Source organism: Mesoplodon densirostris, chromosome 2 (genome assembly GCF_025265405.1).
Source record: "Mesoplodon densirostris isolate mMesDen1 chromosome 2, mMesDen1 primary haplotype, whole genome shotgun sequence".
Taxonomy (NCBI): Eukaryota; Metazoa; Chordata; class Mammalia; order Artiodactyla; family Ziphiidae; genus Mesoplodon; species Mesoplodon densirostris.
Genome location: NC_082662.1, coordinates 12,378,931 through 12,398,796, shown reverse-complemented (window position 1 = coordinate 12,398,796; position 19,866 = coordinate 12,378,931). Strand labels below are relative to the sequence as shown.

Here is a 19,866-nt window from a genome sequence, read left to right as displayed (position 1 = left end):
AGTGAGGACTGAGCACGTCTGGACCGTGCTTAGTGCAGGGTCTGATGGCTGGCAAGGATGCTATAAAAAGCTGGCTATTATTAGCTATGAAACTTCAACTGTTGAAAGGCACAAAGAAACTCCCAGAAGAGGGTCACTGCTGCATGCAGCTCTCTCTAGAGAAGGCCCAGCAATAATCTCATAGAAAGCCAAAAGAGGCTGGGAATGTCCCAGGTGAGCTCTCCCAGGCAACACACCCACTAAATTAACTATTCCAACTCCTTTGCAGGAGGGCAGCAGATTAGACCGTGAAAAGAAAGGGGAGCAAAGGTTAAGGCCCCAAGGTCTAGCACAGTATCATTAGTCCCTGGCACGTAGTAGGTACCTGGTGTCTGTTGGAATGAATGAAGGCTGGTTGTTTAACCATAAAAGAGATTTATCCGTCAAAGGGCAACTCTAACCTGTGCCGATAAGACCACGTCGAGCCAGAGGTAAAATTGCTGCCTCCGATATCTTAGGGTCTTAGGAATGAAAGCAATGTGATGAGAGGAAACTCAAACAAGGAGCCTGCTAACGTTTCCCACCGCAGGACAGAGGCATTGCAGTGGATTCCCGGGGAACAGATGGACAAAGAAAAATGTTTAAAAACAAAAGCAGGCACAGAAGATCATGAATGGGCCCAGATAACTCGGGACACTGAGCAGACAGAGGCAAGCGGCGCATCTTGATGGAAATGAGGCCAAGCTAATAAGCCGAAAGAGTTTACCCTCCCTCAACTGGCTCCCTAACTCCTGCCTTAGGAAACTCAGTATGAAAAAGAGGAGCACATGGACTTCCCTAGTGGCTAAGAATCCGCTTGCCAATGCAGGGGACACGGGTTCGAGCCCTGGTTCAGGAAGATCCCACATGCCCCGGAGCAACTAAGCCCGTGCGCCACAACTACTGAGCCTGCGTTCTAGAGCCCGCGAGCCACAACTACTGAAGCCTCCATGCCTAGAGCCCATGCTCTGCAACAAGAGAAGGCCATGGAATGAGAAGCCCGCGCAACGCAACAAAGAGTAGCCCCTGCTCGCCACAACTAGAGAAAGCCCGGGCGCAGCAACAAAGACCCAATGCAGCCATAAATTTAATAAAATAATAATAATAATAAATAAATTTATATTAAAAAAAGAGGAGAACATTAGCATTAGCAGGTTTTGGGTTTCCTCTCATCGTTAGAGTATTGCTTTCCTTCCTAAGACCCTAAAAAATTGGAAACCACTCCACTTACCAGGAACACACTTTGCAACACGGATCCGGGGGAAGCTGTTTTCTTCCGTAGACACTTCATGACCCCGGTTTCCACAACAGCAGGCACTGCTGGCTCTGCCAAGTTGCTGGAGAAGGGCACCTTATCTGCAAAGTCACGAATCCAAATAGGCCCTCATTGGCAAGGGTGGAAGGAAGTTGTTTGGCTTAGCTTCTTGGGGGATCAGAAGATTGGGAGTTCTGGGGGGGGACTGCAGGTACCTTGCTGTCCCTTGGTACAACGTCAGGGGAAAGAAAGGTCGCTGGTAGCTTCTCAGAGCTACCAGTTGGGGCTGTGCAGAGCGTCTTAGTAAATGCCATTTTGGTTGCAAATAACAGAAACTCAAACCGGCTGAAGAAAAAAGGCGACATCTATGGAGAAGAAAAGATGGCTCCTGCCTGTCCAGACTCCTCCGCTTTGCTTGCCCTTTGATTCTCTAACCTTCCGCATTTCCTTTCAGTAAACTCCTTTTCTGTTTAAGTTAGCCACAGGAGATTTCTGTTGGTTGCAACCAGAGAATCTTGAGTGATACAAAACGTCCTAGTGGAACCCAAGGGCAGGCATTGGAATGGGCCTTTCCAAGGAAAGAAACCAGGAACCAGAAAGTCATCAGGAATCAGGGCAACTTTGTGCATCAGTTGGAATGCCTAAAGCTTTTTTTTTTTTTTTTTTCCTTCATGGAGCTCATAATCCATTCATTTATTCAATAAACAATTATTGAGTATTATCCTGTGCCAGGCACACTGGTAGGTCTTAGAGTTCCATACAGGTGTAAAATATGCCAAGACCCCTGCCCTCAAGTAGCTCACATTCTAGTGAAGATAAAACATGTGAGCACATAGAGTATATTCACAACACAGAATAAGAAGCGCTATGCCATGGACACATACACACCAGCAAACATCAAATAGATAGCTAGTGGTAAGCAGCCGCACAGCACAGGGAGATCAGCTCGGCGCCCCGCGACCACCTAGAGGGGTGGGACAGGGAGGGTGGGAGGGAGGGAGATGCAAGAGGGAAGAGACATGGGAACACATGCACATGCATAACTGATTCACCCTGCCACAAAGCAGAAACCAACACACCACTGTAGAGCAACTACACTCCAACAAAGATGCAAAAAAAAAAAAAAAAAAAAACAAGAGCTATGCCAGAGGGATGAAGCATGACTGTCTTCATAGACCTAGAAAGCACAGATGCAATTATCCTGGTAGAGAGGGCCTGGGCAGAGAATCGCAGTTAGGTGAACCTGTGTGCACAGAGAACATGGTATGTATGAGAAGCTGCAAGTTTTCAACATCCGTGGAGCAAAAGAGTTCTTGCAAAAGTAGTGGGAGACGTGGCTGAAGAAATTGGTTGAGGATGAAGCATAAAAAACCCACTGAAGTGTGATCTTTTTTTCCTGAGGAGGCATGGGGGAGCCATGGAAGATTTTTAAGCTGTTTGAGGACATGGTCAATTCTCTGGGTTTCAGAAAAGTCCCTCTGGAGTCTGGGATGTGGTGAAAGTTGGGCTGGACCTTTCACCAGCAGACATGCTCAGTCGCTCAGGAAAGGTTTTCGCTCTGCCTTGGGAAATTTTTCACGCCGCTCTGGCAGCGGAGCTCGCCCCGCCCACGGCTTCTCCTCACTGGATTGGTTGAACTCAGGGAGGCTACCAGGAGGCCCAGTTGACCTCCCAACTGCACACCCCCGCCCCCGCCCGTTAACGCTCTGGGCGCGCGCTGCCTTCAGCTTTAAATAACTGAAACCTGGATGTGGGTAGATGGTAAAAATTTGGAGCCCCTCCCAAATGAACTCTAGCCATGTGGCTTGCTTTGTCTGATGAGATGTTGGCAAACACATGGCAGGTGGAGACTTGAAAAGTGTGCTTTGAGGCTTTCTCTCTCCTGTTGCTCTTGGAAACCTGTACCCACCACACGTGGCCTGGTCTGGCCTGCTGGGTGATGAGGGATCACACCAGGCAGAATCAGACGTCCCAGCTGAGGCCTTTCTAGACCAGGGTTTCTCAATCTCGGTACTATTGACATATTGGATCAAATAAGTCTTGGTTGTGGGCAGCTGTTCTGTGCACTGCAGGATGTTTAGCAGCATCCCTGGCCTCTACCCCGAGATGATCGTATCACCCCCACCCCAGTTTAACAACCAAAGTGTGTCCAGACATTGCCAAATGCCCCCTGGGTGGCAAAATCGCCCCCAGTTGAGAACCACTGTCCTAACCCAGCTTGCCTGGCAATGACCAGGCTGGCCTGTACACGAAGCCACCCTAAACTAGCCCCAGCCAAACCAACCAGGCCAGTACAAGTGGCCAGCTTGACGCCTGGAATCCTGAGAACTAATAGTTGCCATTTTAAGTCACTAACTTTTGAGTGGTTGGCTCCACAGCACAAACAGGTACATCTGACTACAGTGGCTGAAACTGATAGGATTGATGTATTTATACAACAGGATGTACAGAGGTAGGCAGTTCAGGAACAGTGCAGAGCACAGTGAGGCCACTAGGCTCCCACCCAGGCTTTTCATGTCTTTCCACTCCACTGTCCTTTGAGTTGGGCTTTGGTCTCTTGCTTGTTACCTGGTGATCCCCAACTTGGCTGCTCCAGCTCCAAGTCTGAGCTCCAGGAGAGGAAAAGGAGACAAGGCAAAGGGACAAAGAGAAAAACTTTCTCCTAGCAAAGCCTTGCCTTTAATTCCAGAAGGGAAGCCCTGCCCAGGGCCCTCACCTGCATGTCACTAGCCAGAACTGAACAACACAGCCAGGTCTAGCTGCAAGGGAGGCTGGGAAATGAGGGCATTTCACATGCTGCTTATACAGTAGAGGGAGGCAATGACTAAGGGGCTTGTAGTGTCTGTTGCACTGTGTCTCTGGGGATCGTCTTGGTTTCTTCTTCTTCTTCTTTTTTTTTTTTTTTGCCACACGGTGTGGCTTATGGGATCCTAGCTCCCTGACTAGGGATTGAGTCCGGGCCCTTGGCAGTGAAAGCGCAGGGTGGACTGCCAGGGAATTCCCTGGGTCTTGGTTTCTTGTCTCTACCTGTTGCTTATCTATCCTGGCCATCTCTTTCTAAGACTGGCTTTGTTTCTCCAAACACAGTGGGAGAAATGGCCACCCCAGCTGGGAACTGCATCAAGACTTTCAGCTCCGGGCCATTAATGACCTGTGTGGTAACTCCGTGTCCCACTTCCAAATATCAAGGGCACAGGTGCTGATTGGCCCAGCTTGGGTTAGAAGGGAAACCTGATTGGTCTGGCTTGGGTAGAATATCTACTGATCAGCCAGTCAGGTGTGGTCAAGAGAGCAGCAGTAGGTAGGGTAAACCTGGTTGGGGAATGTGCATTCTCAGAGAAAGGGGTGTGTGGCTGAGGAGACACCTAAAGAACCATCTAGTTCAAGGAGTGAAGAAAGGACATTGCCATTGTGGGTTACAATGTTGATACGATAAAAATTAACACGTCCTTTGAAAGACCTCAAATACAGTGGAGTCACATAGGCATTACATTTAATTTATGCAAATTCAAATATTTGTATTCAACCAAAGTATTTTTTTCCCACACAATTTGGCTTCCAAACATGAGCCAGCTACTTAACTACTGCCTGACCAAGTGATCTTTTCTGGTGCTGGAGATTGCTGTTTTGGATTTTGGGGATATGGTACAGTATAAGTAATATGTTCTTTATGGAAAACTGCTGGGATTTTCAAGATTATTTTTAGGGTCAGGTGATGCTCACCCTTCTCACTGTGTAAGAAGTACCTTTAGTGGAAGATCATGCAAATCATTTTTCCCATTTCCTTCTAGTTTTAATCAGTATAAAGAATGCATTTGGTTTTAAAATATCAAAATACTTTTATTGTGGCTTTTTAAAAATAAAAAATAAATGATATTCATGGCTTCTGGCTCTTCCTCCTGTTTTGTTTGGTGGTCTCTGGCCGTACAAGAAAGGCAGGGAGAGAACAGATGGCTGGAGAGAAGGCAAAAATGAGGGTCTCTTCAAACACCACGGGAAAGGGGTGTGCCCACCTGGGCAGTGTGTGTTCTTTGATGACTGGGTACTTGGTCTGTCCTGATGGCCTGGGACTTGACCTACTGGGCTGTCTTGGCGTGGCAGAATGGGCAGCGTGAGATGGAGTTAGAAACTTGGGTTCCAGACCCAATTCTTGAATTTACTAGCTGTGTGACTTTAGACGGGCCATTTAACCTCTCTGGGCCTCAGCTTCCTCATTGTAAAATGGGGAACATAACGCTCTTTACCTCCCAGGGCTTGAGAGAGGTTTAGACGAGAAGTGTTTTGAACACCGCAGAGCGCCATATAAACATGACTCACTGTTATGGAAGCGATAAAACTGGTTGCTGTTCACAGTTATTATAATCAATTCAGATATAAATGCACTATACCATGGCCCCAACAGTCCTGAGGTTACCATTCTGTCCTGTGGCCCCAGTACACGCCCTGGGTTTTCTCAACTGCAGGCTTCTCAGAGCTCCTTGGAGGTGTGACATTTGGGTTTGTCACTACCCAAACACATAATTGCATCTACCAGGCCCAGGAGTCTGAATTTCAAACTTATTCTTCATACGCCTGTGTATGTTTACATTCATAATATCTGTGAAAAGAACCCCTCTCCTCACACACTCCAAAATACAGTATTGTGCAAAATACCAGTCTAGGAAGCAACACACTAGGGTAGCAACCTTTAATGTCCTAAAAAAGCATCTTAGTAGTTTGACGCAGAAGATTTACACTGACTCACGGAGGATCACGCGAGGCCCAGCAGGACGACGTTTTTAGTTCCTTCCACCAGGTTTAGAAAACAGAAGGCTCTGGCTGGATTTGCTAGACACTTCTCTCTTCAGCATCTCCCTTCCTTGGTCCATCTTTGGGGTGCCTTTTCTGGCTCCAACCTACAGCAAGCAAGAGCAACAAATGCCCAAACTCTATAATTGTAGGGAGATCCCCAAATATTTTTCAAATGGCATTTTTATTTACTCAAAATAAAATCTTTGTTGTAAAAAAATATTTCTATACACGCATAGACGTGAGCAAAATGAAGGTAAAATGATCCACCATTATCACACTACCCACAGGTAACATTATTCACATTTTGGTGTACACTCTTCCAGGTACGCAGATAACGTTTTCTTCTGACATTTGCATCTTTTTTTGAACCAGGAGTTTCTGATTATAGGCAATTTCACTGGGATGGACTTTCTCTCGAAAAGCTGTTACTGAACTGAATGCCTTATGTCTCTGATGTCTTAGGAGGGTAAGATGCAGCATAATCTAGGGGGTCTGTCTAACCGTTTTCTGAGCACTACTCCTGGATCCAGGCAGCCATGTGTGTGACTCTGTCCCTGGTCATAGCTGATCGGGCACTTGGCACGGGCTGGGCTTTTAAGATGGTCACTCCCAGGATTTGGGGTTATGGGCTCTAAGATGCTACTTGCTTCCTGGGCTGGTCCTTTGAACTGGGGGACCGTGAGGTCATTCCTTCCTGTCACATGACTGGAGAGAGCAGAGATCAGGGGAGCCACACAGAGACACAGGGAGGAGATACGGCCTGTGTGTGCGTGTGCGCATGATTGTGTGTGTGTAAAAGAGATGATGCCTGAGATCTGATGGCTTACCAGTTCTATTTCGAGGCCAGGCTCTCTTTCAGCTCCCAGTTTTTATGAGGCACTCACCCCTATATCCTTAAAAAAGCCCCCTCCCCCCCCTTTTTTTTTGCCGTACGTGGGCCTCTCAGTGTTGTGGCCTCTCCCGTTGCGGAGCACAGGCTACGGATGCGCAGGCTCAGCAGCCACGGCTCACAGGCCCAGCCGCTCCGCGGCATGTGGGATCTTCCCAGACTGGGGCACGAACCCGTGTCCCCTGCATTAGCAGGCGGACTCTCAAACACTGCGCCACCAGGGAAGCCCAAGGCCCACTCTTGGGGGAGGAGTCGCCCAAGTTACACTTGGCAAGGAACCTGGAGGAAACCTTTCTGTACTGACGAGATCCTAGACACCAAACTTCTAAGCTCAGGCTGGAGGGCAGGGAGAATGGGAAGCTGGCTCTTTGCTCTTAGCCGAAGCACCATCTGCCCTGCTTCTGTTAAAGCCACAGGCAGCGTGAAGTTCCAGGGCGTCTCACATCTCAGAGAAGCACAATGTTCCCACAACATCCGGGGCCCATCCCAATATCTCCTCTGCCATTTCACATCCCCAGGTGGTCCTCAGACAAAACCTAGATGTGGGGCAGTTTCTGCCTCCTCCCAGCTCAGTCATATATGTGAGTGAATAGGTAACAAACTTCCAGTCGTTTCCACTTTGCAGGGTGGCAAACGTCTCAGATCAAGTGGGGCCCTCAGGATGCTCTCTATCCTCTTAACATACTGCTCTGGGGAGTAACCATCTTCTGGTCTTAGCACAAGGATGCTCGTTGAGAAGCTTCTATTTTCCAAATATATCCCTCACCTAGAATATCTTCGTTTCTTCCCATGATAATTTGGTTGCCTCAGCATGACTGTGGCCTTTTATCAAACTTGAATGTCTCCTCTCTCATATTCAACCAAAATGTGTTTGGCTTTCTAGCTTCCTGAGAGCTCGCCTCTACTGTCTGCAAAGTGGGAACGTGGACTGGCTTAATTGCAGTTCCAGGGCTGATTTGTCAATGGCAATGTTTCAACATGTTCAAGATTTCATAGTCTTAATTCTCAACTTTGAAGAGAATTCTAGAGGATGCTTCCTTGAAATTTAAGAGAAATGCCACTGGAAATGTATCAGGTTTATTACCTGGAGGTTTATAACCTAAAGGAGGAAAAGCTAGCACTCACCTGGGTGTCAGATCTGCACTGATTCCCAGCTCTCCTACTGAGCTGTGTGGCTCTGGACAAAGAAAGTCTCTGAGCCTCAGACACCTCATCTGTCAATTGGGTATAATAACAACACCCACCCCATAGGGTTGTTGTGAAGCTTAAAAGAGATACTGCACGTCGAGTGTTTGGCTCTGTGCCCGGCACATGCCAAATGCTCAGTACATAACAGATGTGGGATAACTGTCAACTGGGCTTCCTGCTGACGTTCTAGGGTTTTCTCTCTTCTCTCTTCTGGCTCACCTGGAAATGTGAGTTCTGCATCTTTGAGTTCTTCATCAGCTCTACGAACATTCGTCTCTTTAACACAGAAAGAATATTGACAAAATTTAGCTTATGTTCTTCTTTGCCTTTTGCATCAGAGAAAAATGGATTTTTCTCAACTTTCAGATGCTACCCATTTGGATGGAATGTTGAGCCTTCCTAGCTGAGGAGGTGAGGATAGAGGTCTGCAGAAGGGGGTGTGGCTTTGGGGCAACGCTACACTGTCCTGCTGCACCTTTTAGGGAATCTCTGTTCCAGATTCCAGCAGAGAAGGAGGTGGTCAACCAAGAAGGCTATGAGGGATACTGTATTCTTCTTGGAGGACAGATCTGCTTTAGCTGGAAGCAGAGCCTCCTAGATCAGTGGAAGAGGCTGTAGATGTCCAGTGGCTTTCCGCCCAGTGGAAATGTTGAAAGCCCCAGTGGCTAACCTCCCTGGCAGGGACTACAGGGGCCTGTTGGGAAGCCAGCATCACTGAAACCCTGGAGCTTGCCGCTCCCCTGGGGTTTGATTACTATTGCTGACCCTGATCTGCTCAAGACCCTGCACCTCAGGGGCAGCTCATCAAAGAAAAAGCATCCCCTAGGCACTGGAGACACAAAAGTGAGAGGGAACTGGGGTCTCCCTTGCAGACTGACACTCCGCAGGTGAATGTGCAGTGGTGTCTGGAAGGAGACGTTCTCCTAGAGCCCTGAGCATCCACTGGGGTCGCCAACCTGATTCCTACAGCGGCCAGGAAAGTAAAAGAAGTGGGTGAAGTGATCTGGGGTGGCGGTGGACAGCAGCAAACACACGAGCCCAGCGCCTTTCTAAGGGGCCTGGAAGATGGAGGCTTGTGATGGTGGCTTGTGGGTCTGTGGGCCTAGGGTCGCCAGATCTTCCAAGTTTCCCAGAGAAGCTGGAAATCCAGAGTATTCCAGGAAACTGCCCTATTTTGAAATGTAACTTAAAAAAAAATCCCATGAGCCAAATGGAATATATCTGTGGGCTGCCATCTTGCGACACCTGCTTCAGAACCTCCCTGCTTGGTGTCTAGTTGGTGCTCAGTAAATGTTGGAGGGGTTGCCAGATAAAATACAGGATGCCCAGTTAAATCTGAATTTCAGAATGAAGCCAACAAATTTGTGAGTGTGAATATGCCCCGTGTAATATTTAGGACATTTATACTGAATAGCTTTTGTTGTTTATCTGAAATTAAAATTTAACTGGGCATCGTGTTTTGTGTTTGTTTGTTTTCCCCTAAATCTGGCAACCCTACCGGGTAGTCACAAAACTCAGGGAGGAAATAAGGCTGTCTTTTGGGACAGGGCATAGGTGCTTACAAGACTCTTCCATTCTCCCAGAAGGATGCTAACTCTACCCTCAGAGGAATGTCCGTGAAGGCTGATGGGCCCGTATTGAACTGACAGTTGCCCTCCAGGCATTTTCCGTGGAGAAGGCCTCGAGCCTGCAGCCACTCAGTATTTATCACAAACTCAGTTGAGACAATCAGTATCCAAATTCTCAGATTTTATCAAGCAGGGGTTAGTTTTAAACCAACAGCCTTCTTCTCTCCCACCCCATCCCCCACCTCTTTTTTTGCAGAACCGTTTATCCAAGCAAAATCCCATGAGGAACTTGGGGTATAAGATAATGGAGAGCTTCTCTGGCAGGAGAAAGGTGTGTGTGCTTTGAGAGTCACACCTTTCCATGGCACCCAAAGGCTCCAGGGAACCCCAGTTTGAACATTGCTGCAAAATTCCTTCCTGGATTAAGTTCCATCAGTGGGCAGCTGGGCACTGAAAGGCAGAGCCTGGCCCCTGTGCACCTGCTTTTCCTGAACTTTACTGAACTCACTGGGATGTGATGAAGGGGGTGGGGGAGGGTCTTTTTCTTTAGCCTTCTTCTATCCGTATGCTGCATAAACCTGGCCACATGGTTCTACTTCATCATTGTGGGTGGAAGAGCACCACCCCAAGCCCCTCCCATCCCACGCTCCTCCTACACAACATCTACCAATTGTGGGGCTTCCCTGGTGGCTCAGAGGTTGAGAGTCCGCCTGCCGACACAGGGCACACGGGTTCGTGTCCTGGTCCGTGAAGATGCCACATGCCGCGGAGCGGCTGGGCACATGAGCCATGGCCATTGAGGCTGCGTGTCCGGAGCCTGTGCTCCGCAACGGGAGAGGCCACAAGAGCGAGAGGCCCGTGTACAGGAAAAACAAACAAACAAACAAACCAAACACACAAGTGGCACGGAGGAAGCCAGAATCTTGAGAATACCTGGGCCCAAGGAAATCTTGGAAGATAGTGAGTTAAAGAGAATAGTGAGGATAATGACGATGGTAGGAGAGCGTGTATGCTTTGTGGTCCTACGTGCTAAGGCTTTTGTATACAAGCTCCCATTGGGAAGGCTACGAGCTAGGTGCCATTTTTATTCTCATCTTAAAGAAGAGGGATCTGAGCTAATTAAGCAGAGGAAAGGTTAGGGGGTATTCCTGGCTGAGACCACAAGGCCAAGTGGTGGTCACGCCCCCAAGGCAGCACTTGATTGGCTGGAGATATGATTGGCAGGAGAGCTGAGCGGCTTCTCCTGCCAGAAGCAGCCGGTGCCCTTCAGCCTTTCTTACACTTCAAGCCCTAAGAAAGGGCTTGCGTGCTTCCCAAGTGGCAACTTCTGTGCATTTAAAAATTTCCTCTTGAAAATCCCAGCCTTAGCCCTTTCACAAAAGGTATCTGGGTCCTTTCTTGGCCATGGCCCTAGTCGTATTCACCAAAGAGAAGAGCGTGTCCCATAAGAGCTGGCGGCTTTGGGAGGATCAGGGAAGGCGTCAGCTGGCAGGAAGCTCCCTGAAAGAAATAGAGGAATCCCCACCCATCCATGAGCTGCCTATTCTTCCCCCTTAGACACGGGGCTTGTGATGTGCCAGGCACTGCAGGCATTTTGCCATTTAACCCTCCCACTGCCCCACGGAGTAGGCCCCTTGCCAACAGTTTTGGTTGCTTTGTTGAGGAACCTGCGATACAGAGGTCAAGCCACTTACTCAGGGTCATTCGGGGCAGCGGTGGGGCTTGACCCCTATTTGTTTGACTCCAAATCTGGCCTCTGAACTCTGAGAGACACTGCCGGCTTCTCGAGGGATGTGGGATGTGGATTCGAGTGGGCACGGCCTGGGCCGCGGTTCCCGTCCCTCTGCCACATGGACAGAGCCACAGGCCCAGTCGCTGTGAAGGCCCAGCATCTTATACCAAGTCTCATTTTCACAGCCAGAGATATTAGTGTGGAAATAGGACTTTTGATTCTTGAAAGGTCTGCTTGGTGAAGAGATGGTCAAACATTAAAACTACAAACTCCATTTTTTGGGGGTGGGCAATTCTGAAGCTTAAGGTGTGTCATTTCATCTCAGTGCTTCAACCTTGCCACCTCTGTGAACGGGTGAAGAGTTTCAAAGTTTTATACAGAAGGCTAAAAAACTAAGGCTCCTTGTGAAAATACTAAGTGTAAAACTTAGAAAAGAGGAATTCTACTTTCTGTTCATTTCTGCTTAAAGACAACGAAGATATACTCCCTGGAAGGAACGGATGCCAAGACAGATGTATACAAGTGCGCTTTAGGATCCAGCAAAACTTTAATATATATTATTGTTTTCTTCCTGACAAACAGGCTGGCATGTCCCTTGCGTTGTGTATGAATGAGGCAGCCCATGAATAATGCATGTGAAGCCTGATTATGTAAATCCTCAGGTTTTCAGTACATGACAATGGCTTTTTTTGGGCCCTTCTCTGTCCCACTTTGTGGTCTGGTGTCTCTACTTTGGGGCCTAGTCTGCCAAGCCCTGGGGGGGGGCATGTCGGAGAGGGGTGAGCTCTCCAGAGGGCACATCAAAGGGAAAGTCACAACTCTGTCACTGGCCCAGCTCTCCCTGGCATTGCTTGGTGTGAAAGGAAACTGTCCTCTGCCTGAGGCAGCCCCATGACACATGCAGACTAAGGCCTGTGATGTTTAATTCACAGCAGTGAGCACTGGAAACACCACATCCAGGCTCCCTCAGAGCAGGACAGCCACTTTTCATTTCTGGGGCTCTAAGCCAGAGAGCCTGCTGTCTGGAAACCTATTGCCTGGAAGGTTCGCAGGATGGAGGGCAGGCTTCTGCAAGGAACTATCTGACCATCACCTCCTGGTTGAGAAGAAGGGCACCCTTCTATGACCTTGGCCTCCTTAGAGCTCATGCAGGCAACAAACACACACATGCAAATACACACACATGCAAACACACAGCACATACTCACATGTACACACATACACGCAAGCATGCGTGTACAAATACACAGCCCCAAGTCAGAAAGACTGGAGTACTATTCTGGCTACTCAGAAGAGCAAACCCAAATCTTTATTCTCAGAGAGCTTATTCCTCGGTGTATCCCTGGCACCTGGCAGAACAATGAAAATCAGAAGCGCCGCCTTTAAAAACACTCGGGCTGTTCACTCAACTGATTGTGGTCATCATTGCAGGAGGCAGGGAAGTCAGATCATGATGCTGGACACCCTTAAGCTCAGTACAGTGCTGTGGGTCAATTATGTCTCAATAAAACTGGTAGAAAAAAGAGTTATCTGGATAGAAAGAACAAGATAAAATACACGAATTATCAAAAGTTAAAAAAATACAGACGAGCTAGACTATGAGTCTCAGAAAGCACTGTTCACAACAGCCAGGACATGGAAGCAGCCTAAATGTCGATGGAGGAGTGGATAAAGAAGATGTGGTACAAATATACAGTGGAATACTACTGAGCCATAGAAAAGAATGAAGTAATGCCATTTGCAGCAACATGGATGGACCTAGAGACTATCATATTATGTGAAGTAAGTCAGACAAAGACAAATATCATATTATATCATTATATGTGGAATCTAAAAAAAATGATACAAATGAGCTTATTTACAAAACAGAAAGAGACTCACAGACTTTGAAAACAAACTTATGGTTACCAAAGTGGAACTGTGGTGGGGAGGGATAAATTAGGAGTTTGGGTTTAACATATACACACTATTATATATATAATATGTAATCAACAAGGACCTACTGTATAGCACAGGGAACTCTACTCAATATTCTGTAATAAGTTATATGGGAAAAGAATCTGAAAAAGAATATATATATGTATATGTATAACTGAATCCCTTTGCTGTACACCTGAAACTAACACAACTCTGTAAATCAACTATACTCCAATATAAAATAAAAATTAAATTTAAAAAAAAGAAAGTTAAAAAAAATAGAGGCAAGCTAGACTATGAGTCTCAGAGAGGTTAAGCTAACACATATATATGGAATCTAAAAAAAAAAAAAAAAAAAAAGAAGGTTCTGATGAATCTATGGGCGGCCAGGAATAAAGACACAGATGTAGAGAATGGACTTGAGGACATGGGGAGGGGGAAGGGTAAGCTGGGACGAAGTGAGAGAGTGGCATGGACATATATACACGACCAAATGTAAAATAGATAGCTAGTGGGAAGCAGCTGCATAGCACAGGGAGATCAGCTCAGTGCTTTGCGACCACCTAGAGGGGTGGGATAAGGAGGGTGGGAGGGAGACGCAAGAGGGAGGGATCTGAGGATATACGTATGCATGTAGCTGATTCACTTTGTTACACAGCAGAAACGAACACCACACTGTAAAGCAATTATACTCCAATAAAGATGTTAAAAAAAAAAAGCTGCCTGAAGTCACACAGTAAATGGCAGAACAAGAGTCTAAACCTAAGTCTGCCTAACGCTAAAGCTATTCTGCCACCTTCCTTTGCAATGAGCGAATGCATTCTGTGCTGCCTGGATCCCACCGGGACCTCAGCTGGCTGTTTCTAAAGGGAGCTGAGCGGCAGCCTCAGAGGCTCTGCTCCGAGCAGGGGCCTCCCACCTTCTGCTGCCTGATCGCCCTGGTGACCCTCTTCTCCTGGTGCAGCCGCTCTTCCACGTGCACCAGGGCCTCCTTCAGCAGCGCCTTTCCTTCGGCCTCTTTGGAGATGCCGTCCTTCAGCTTTGCCACCTGTGACTGGTACATCTGAACCGACACTTTGCTCTGCCTGAGCACACAGGAGAGACAAAGGCTCTTTTCTCCTCATCTTTCTCACTCACCACCAATGCTCCCGACCTGGGAGATCCTCAGAACACTTCCATGTATGCCTGGCTTCGCGGTTTCCTTACAAGTGGGGGGAAGGATGAAGATGTGGGGACTAGAGGGCAGAATAAATAGCCCATTGGCTGTGGACGTGCAGCATGAAGGGGGCAACGGTTATGCTACCAGCCCCTCCCAATTTTCCAGAGAGGGTGGGGGAACGGATACCACTGAAAATAGGATGGAATTACGAAAAGCACACACATGGTGAAACATCAGACACATTTATAAAAGGTGCACCTTATTCCTTAACAGTAGGGTACTTTAACTGCTGCTTTCTTGCCCACAGACTTGGGTCCTTCAGGCCCTGAGTCACCATCCCGCCTGCCCCCCTCCACACCCAGGCCTCTGTCCTCTTGTCCTGGTCCCTACGGGTCTGTAGCTGCACCGAGGTTTAGCCTGGAGAATGGAGGCCTGGGCCTTTTGCCGGAGACATGGGCCATACTTGAGCTGTGCAATGTCCTTCTCGTATCGTCTCAAAAGCTCTTCTTTTCTCTGCAGCTGGTTCTTAAGTAGGGTGATCTTATCAAACACCAGGTACAGGTCTATTTGTCGAAGCTGGTAGACACTCTCCCTCTCTTTTGGGGAGAGGTATTTCATGGACACGTGACCTGACATACCTTGGATGTTCATCAAAGTCCCGAGGGTTTTGCTCATGTCCATGTACTACGAGAAAGCATTTCGCAGGTAAGAGGCCTGGCCCAAGACCGCTGGTGGCCACTTTGAGGAGGCAAACGTCTAATTGTGTTTCATTCATTTTCTGCAGTTGCAGAGGAGAAACACATGCTTTGCAAATGAGTGCATTTGGGGTTTTTAGTGCGACTTTCATTTTCCCCCGCATCCATTTACACTAGGCCTTTTTGAGAATTGGGGGGAAGTGGGGAGGGGGAATGACAACAGACATAAACATTCATTCTTACTACCCAGTCTTGCAAGGGATTGGGCTCTGCAATTTCCAGCCCATGCTGGGATAGGAGATGGGTCTCGTGGAGCTACTGTAACAACTAAACATGTATGTGGAGTTGATGTTTAAACTATCTGCAGGGCACGCAGGTTTGGACAGGAGGGGACTGATGCTGGGTATACCTACCAGCTTTTCACTAAGATCTAAAGCGTCAGCCACATCCATTTTCCTTAACTTCTCAGAGACCATGATGGACCCTGGGCTGGAAAGGCCATTTTGAGGCTGAAATAAAAAAAAAAAAGAAGAAAAACTCTCTTGGCATTCCATTATGATTTTCTACATCCAGAAGAATAACCCAAACAATAATGGAAGAACTGGAAAGATACTAAAGAATAATTTGAGAGAGTTAATTTTTTTAACATCTTTATTGGAGTATAATTGCTTTACAATGGTGTGTTAGTTTCTGCTGTATCAAAAAGTGAATCAGCTATACATATCCATATATCCCCATATCCCCTGCCTCTTACGTCTCCGTCCCACCCTCCCTATCCCACCCCTCTAGGTAGACACACAGCACCGACCTGCTCTCCCTGTGCGATGCAGCTGCTTCCCACTAGCTATCTATTTTACCTTTGGTAGCGTGTGTGTGTATATATGTCCATGCCAAGAGAATTGGTTTTAAATCCAGTCTGACTCTGTGAACTGCTTTCTTTATGACTGTGTTCCTACCCCTTCAGAGCACGACTGCCTTTGAAATGATGCATCACTTGTGCCGTTCTTTGGCCACCGTCTCGTCTGTCTTCCCTTTAGGCCAGTGGTTCTCAACCGGGGGTGACTCTGTCCACCCTACCCCCTCCAGGACATTTAGCAATGCCTGGACACATTTGTGGTTGTCATAATTGCTGCTGGCGTCTAGTGGGTAGAGGACAAGGATGCTGCTAGACACCCCACGATGCATAGGGCAGTCTCCCAAACAAAGAGTTACCTGGCTCAAAAAATCAGTACCGCTGATGTTGAGAAGACAAGCTCCAGAAAAATGGGGACCATGCGGCTTTTGCTCACTATCTCCCTCCTTGTGCCCAGCATGGCACCTGGCACCGAGTGGTGCATAGTGGGCATGTTTGTTGAATGAACGAATGAAGGTTAAGTGGAAAATAGCCTCCCTCCTTTTGATTAAAGGAATCTCATTTCTGTGCAGCAGAAACCATACCCTCACAAAATTTGGCCCAACCTTCTCCTAGCTCGGGAACCTGGTGGGTGGGCATCACTTCAGACCCTTTCCAGAGACAATGCAGATAGTGTTTGCAGCTGCATCTCCCTAAGACCCCAACCAGCCAGCTGGCTGCTGGAAGCCCAAATGACTGCATGGAATGGCCACCAGTCTGAATAGGTTACCCGAACTGAACGACTACAAATAACCATAATAAGCCTCCTTAAAAAATAAATTGGCTTTTAATGCTTGCCATGAGCATCTCTTAGCCCTAGCATTTGTTGGCACTACCCTGAAACCCTCTGAGATTAAAAACAAAACAACTAAAAAACTATAATGGCCCCCAAAGTGACTGTGATAGATAAGAGTGGACATATTTGTCTATGTATCTATGGAGATGAGAATAAAAGAGGGTATCTGAAGATGACAATAAACCGGGCAGATCTGCTGCAAAAAGAACCTGAGATGCTGCTCAGTGTCTTCAGCTACCCTGAGCTGCATCCTCTGTACCTCTCCAGACGCCCCCTCTTTTCCTGAGGGGAGGGTCACTAAGGAAGAGCCTGGGCTACAGGATCCAAGCACACAGTCCCCACCCGGTCTCTGCAGGCTAGCAGACACACCACCAGGGACACACCCCTGGTGTGTCTTCAATCATTATTCTGTGACCTTGGGTGAGGTACTTGACCTCCTGAAGCCTTCATTTTTCTTATCTGTTAAATGGGGACAATAAGAGTAACTATGACACAAGGCTGCTACGATGGTTCAATGACATAAGGCATGGAGCCGGCTGAGCTCAACGCCTGGCACACAGTAAGCAGTTCACAGATGTCAGCTATTCTTCCTCCTGCTCTTTCATTTAATTACTGCCAACCTTGGAGGATTGAGAGTTAGGAGGTTTCCTGCTCTGTGGTGTCAGTGGTGGGATGAGGGCTTGTTGCCAAGGAGAAGGTCTTGGAAGCAGGACCATCAGGACGTGAGATCCAGCTGAGCTCCCCACCTGGAGACGGTCCCTCTACTCCCAACCTCAGAGAAGGAAGGTTCGATTTTATCAGGAAGACCAACATGTTTCTGAAGACTCACATCTCTAGACGTGTGAGCAAATGTCTAGAAAAATTGTAGGAGAAAATGCTGGTACGGATAGGATGGCTTTATTATGTTTTCCAAAAGCTGGTTTAGACCAGCTGCCGCAGCAAGCCACGCTGGCCTGAGCTGTCCATTGTCATGTGTCAGTCAAACACCCGATCAAACATCCATTTAGGATACAGGGCACCTTCAACCTAACAATCAAATTACTTCTGAAAATCCTGGAAAACACAAACTATGCTCCCTAAGAAAGGAAGGTTTTCTTGGATAATACTCTTTAAATACTGTTTGACAATAATAACTATCATCTATTAAAGTGCTCGCTATGAGCTAGGCACTGGGATAAGCACTTTACATAATGATCTCCTTTAATTTTTCCATCATCATTTTACAGCTGGGAAATTGAAGCCCCAGAAAGGTTAGGAGGCTGCCCAAGGTCACAGAGCTTGCAGAGCTGGGATTAGGACACAGGTCTCTGATTCTAGAACTTGTGTCTTCTTAATCATCATGGCTCCCTTCTGCTGCCCTTTATGTGTTCATGTTTTTCAGTTTATAGCAAAAAGCAAATGTTAGGCAAGCTCATGACATACTGTTGTACATTAGCTTGTTGGATATTTCTGCAGAATATAACATGTGATGTGAAAAGGAGGGCCCAGAGATTGACCGGGCCAGCATCAGTGCAATGCTATATCATGCTGTACATGATGGGAAGCCGCCTTTCTATTCAAACACTGGATCGCTGGTACGGCCAGGCACCGATCAGTCCATACAGGTGCCAGCCCATCAGGGAGGACCTGGCCTCGAACCAATGATGTATACAGTGGTGCCAGGGCACACGGCTAGTGTCTGTCCTCATGCCCACCCTCCCCATGTGTCAGTCAATGCAGAGACAAAGTGTCTTTGGTTACCGTTCGGGTCTCTACTCTTGAAAAAGTTGGCAAGTCAGGTTTTGCATCCAATATTTTCCGAACATTTTTTTCCATCCCGAAGGTCTTTAAGTCTAGAAATGATCCATCCATGTGGTCCTTGTGATCTATAAAAGAAAAAGTTTACACTCAAAGGCTCAGGAAGAAGTTACTGCATGTAAAAGTCACAGCTGCTATTTCCTGGACACTTACCACAGGCCAGTACTAATGAGCTCACCATCCTCCCTTGGCAGGTGGGTCATCGAGGCCCAGAGAGGTGAAATGACTTGTCCAAGGCCACACAGCTCGTATGAGGCTGCAGCCTCCCAGGGCTGGGGCACTGAGGGGGAACCTTCGGCCACAGGTGTGAGGACGGACTTGAACCCAGGCTTCTGTGTCCTAGCCCAGGGCTCCACCCAGCAGCAAGCTTGGCTTCTTGAAAGCCCTATTCCCTCTAAACAGGGTATTTATCCTGGGAAGTTCCCCAAGGTTGGTCCTTGCACAGCATCCGTCTATGAAAAAGTTTCCACTGGGCCACAGTGAAATAAGAAGGACAAGGTTCTGAGTTTTTCATGAAATCCTGTTTATTTAATATCAAGGCCTGCTCTTGACTCTGAGCTCATGCCTACACATCTATTTTTTTTTCCTGCCCATCTTTTTTTATAACTATGTTTTTTTAGTTATGAAATGATGGGGATAGAAGATGGTGGTCCTGGCAAATTGGTTAGTCCCTAAAGTGAACCCTCAAGTCTGGGGTCCACGGTTCTCAGCACAGAGGGGGTGACTAGGCAGGAGGAAACTTACTTGACAAGCAGGCCTTCTCAAGTTCTTTAATTCGTGCACGAAGCTCAGATAAAGCCTCTTTCTGACGCTGAATGACTTCCTCATGTCGGGACCCTTTGCACTTGGCTCCTAGATCACTGAAGGACTGCTCCTGTGGCCAGAAGGGTGAGGACAGCAGCTTTATCAGTGATCACAACCTCCCTCTCTTGTATTTGAAGAAACATGAACAAATCATGGATTAGCAGAAACCCTGTCACTTACTTAGTACCTTGGAAAATATCATTACAGGGTTTCAGACGAGAAGGAATTTAAAAATTGCATTTCGAATACAAAGTCACATCAAGGAAGATTTCCAACTTTCCTACCTACTTAGCATCACTATAAATAAGAGATCCCCCCTATGTTCCCTCCCCATGTTTTATTTCTTTTTTTCTTCTAATCTTCTT

The 19,866-nt window shown here is 47.4% G+C and overlaps 1 protein-coding gene across 1 annotated transcript in view; it reads right to left on the bottom strand.

The window, feature by feature from the left end:
- The window catches only part of LOC132502448 (forkhead-associated domain-containing protein 1-like), a 96,255-nt gene that overhangs the window by 23,315 nt on the left and 53,074 nt on the right, over nucleotides 1-19,866 (bottom strand). Inside the window, exons 3-9 of the mRNA XM_060118342.1 lie at nucleotides 19,442-19,571; nucleotides 18,641-18,765; nucleotides 15,626-15,721; nucleotides 14,981-15,201; nucleotides 14,278-14,443; nucleotides 8,079-8,167; nucleotides 6,708-6,769 (exon numbers count right to left, since the gene is read on the bottom strand). Of these exons, the coding sequence (XP_059974325.1) occupies nucleotides 6,708-6,769; nucleotides 8,079-8,167; nucleotides 14,278-14,443; nucleotides 14,981-15,201; nucleotides 15,626-15,721; nucleotides 18,641-18,765; nucleotides 19,442-19,571 (889 nt within the window). The remainder of the gene's footprint in view (nucleotides 1-6,707; nucleotides 6,770-8,078; nucleotides 8,168-14,277; nucleotides 14,444-14,980; nucleotides 15,202-15,625; nucleotides 15,722-18,640; nucleotides 18,766-19,441; nucleotides 19,572-19,866) is intronic.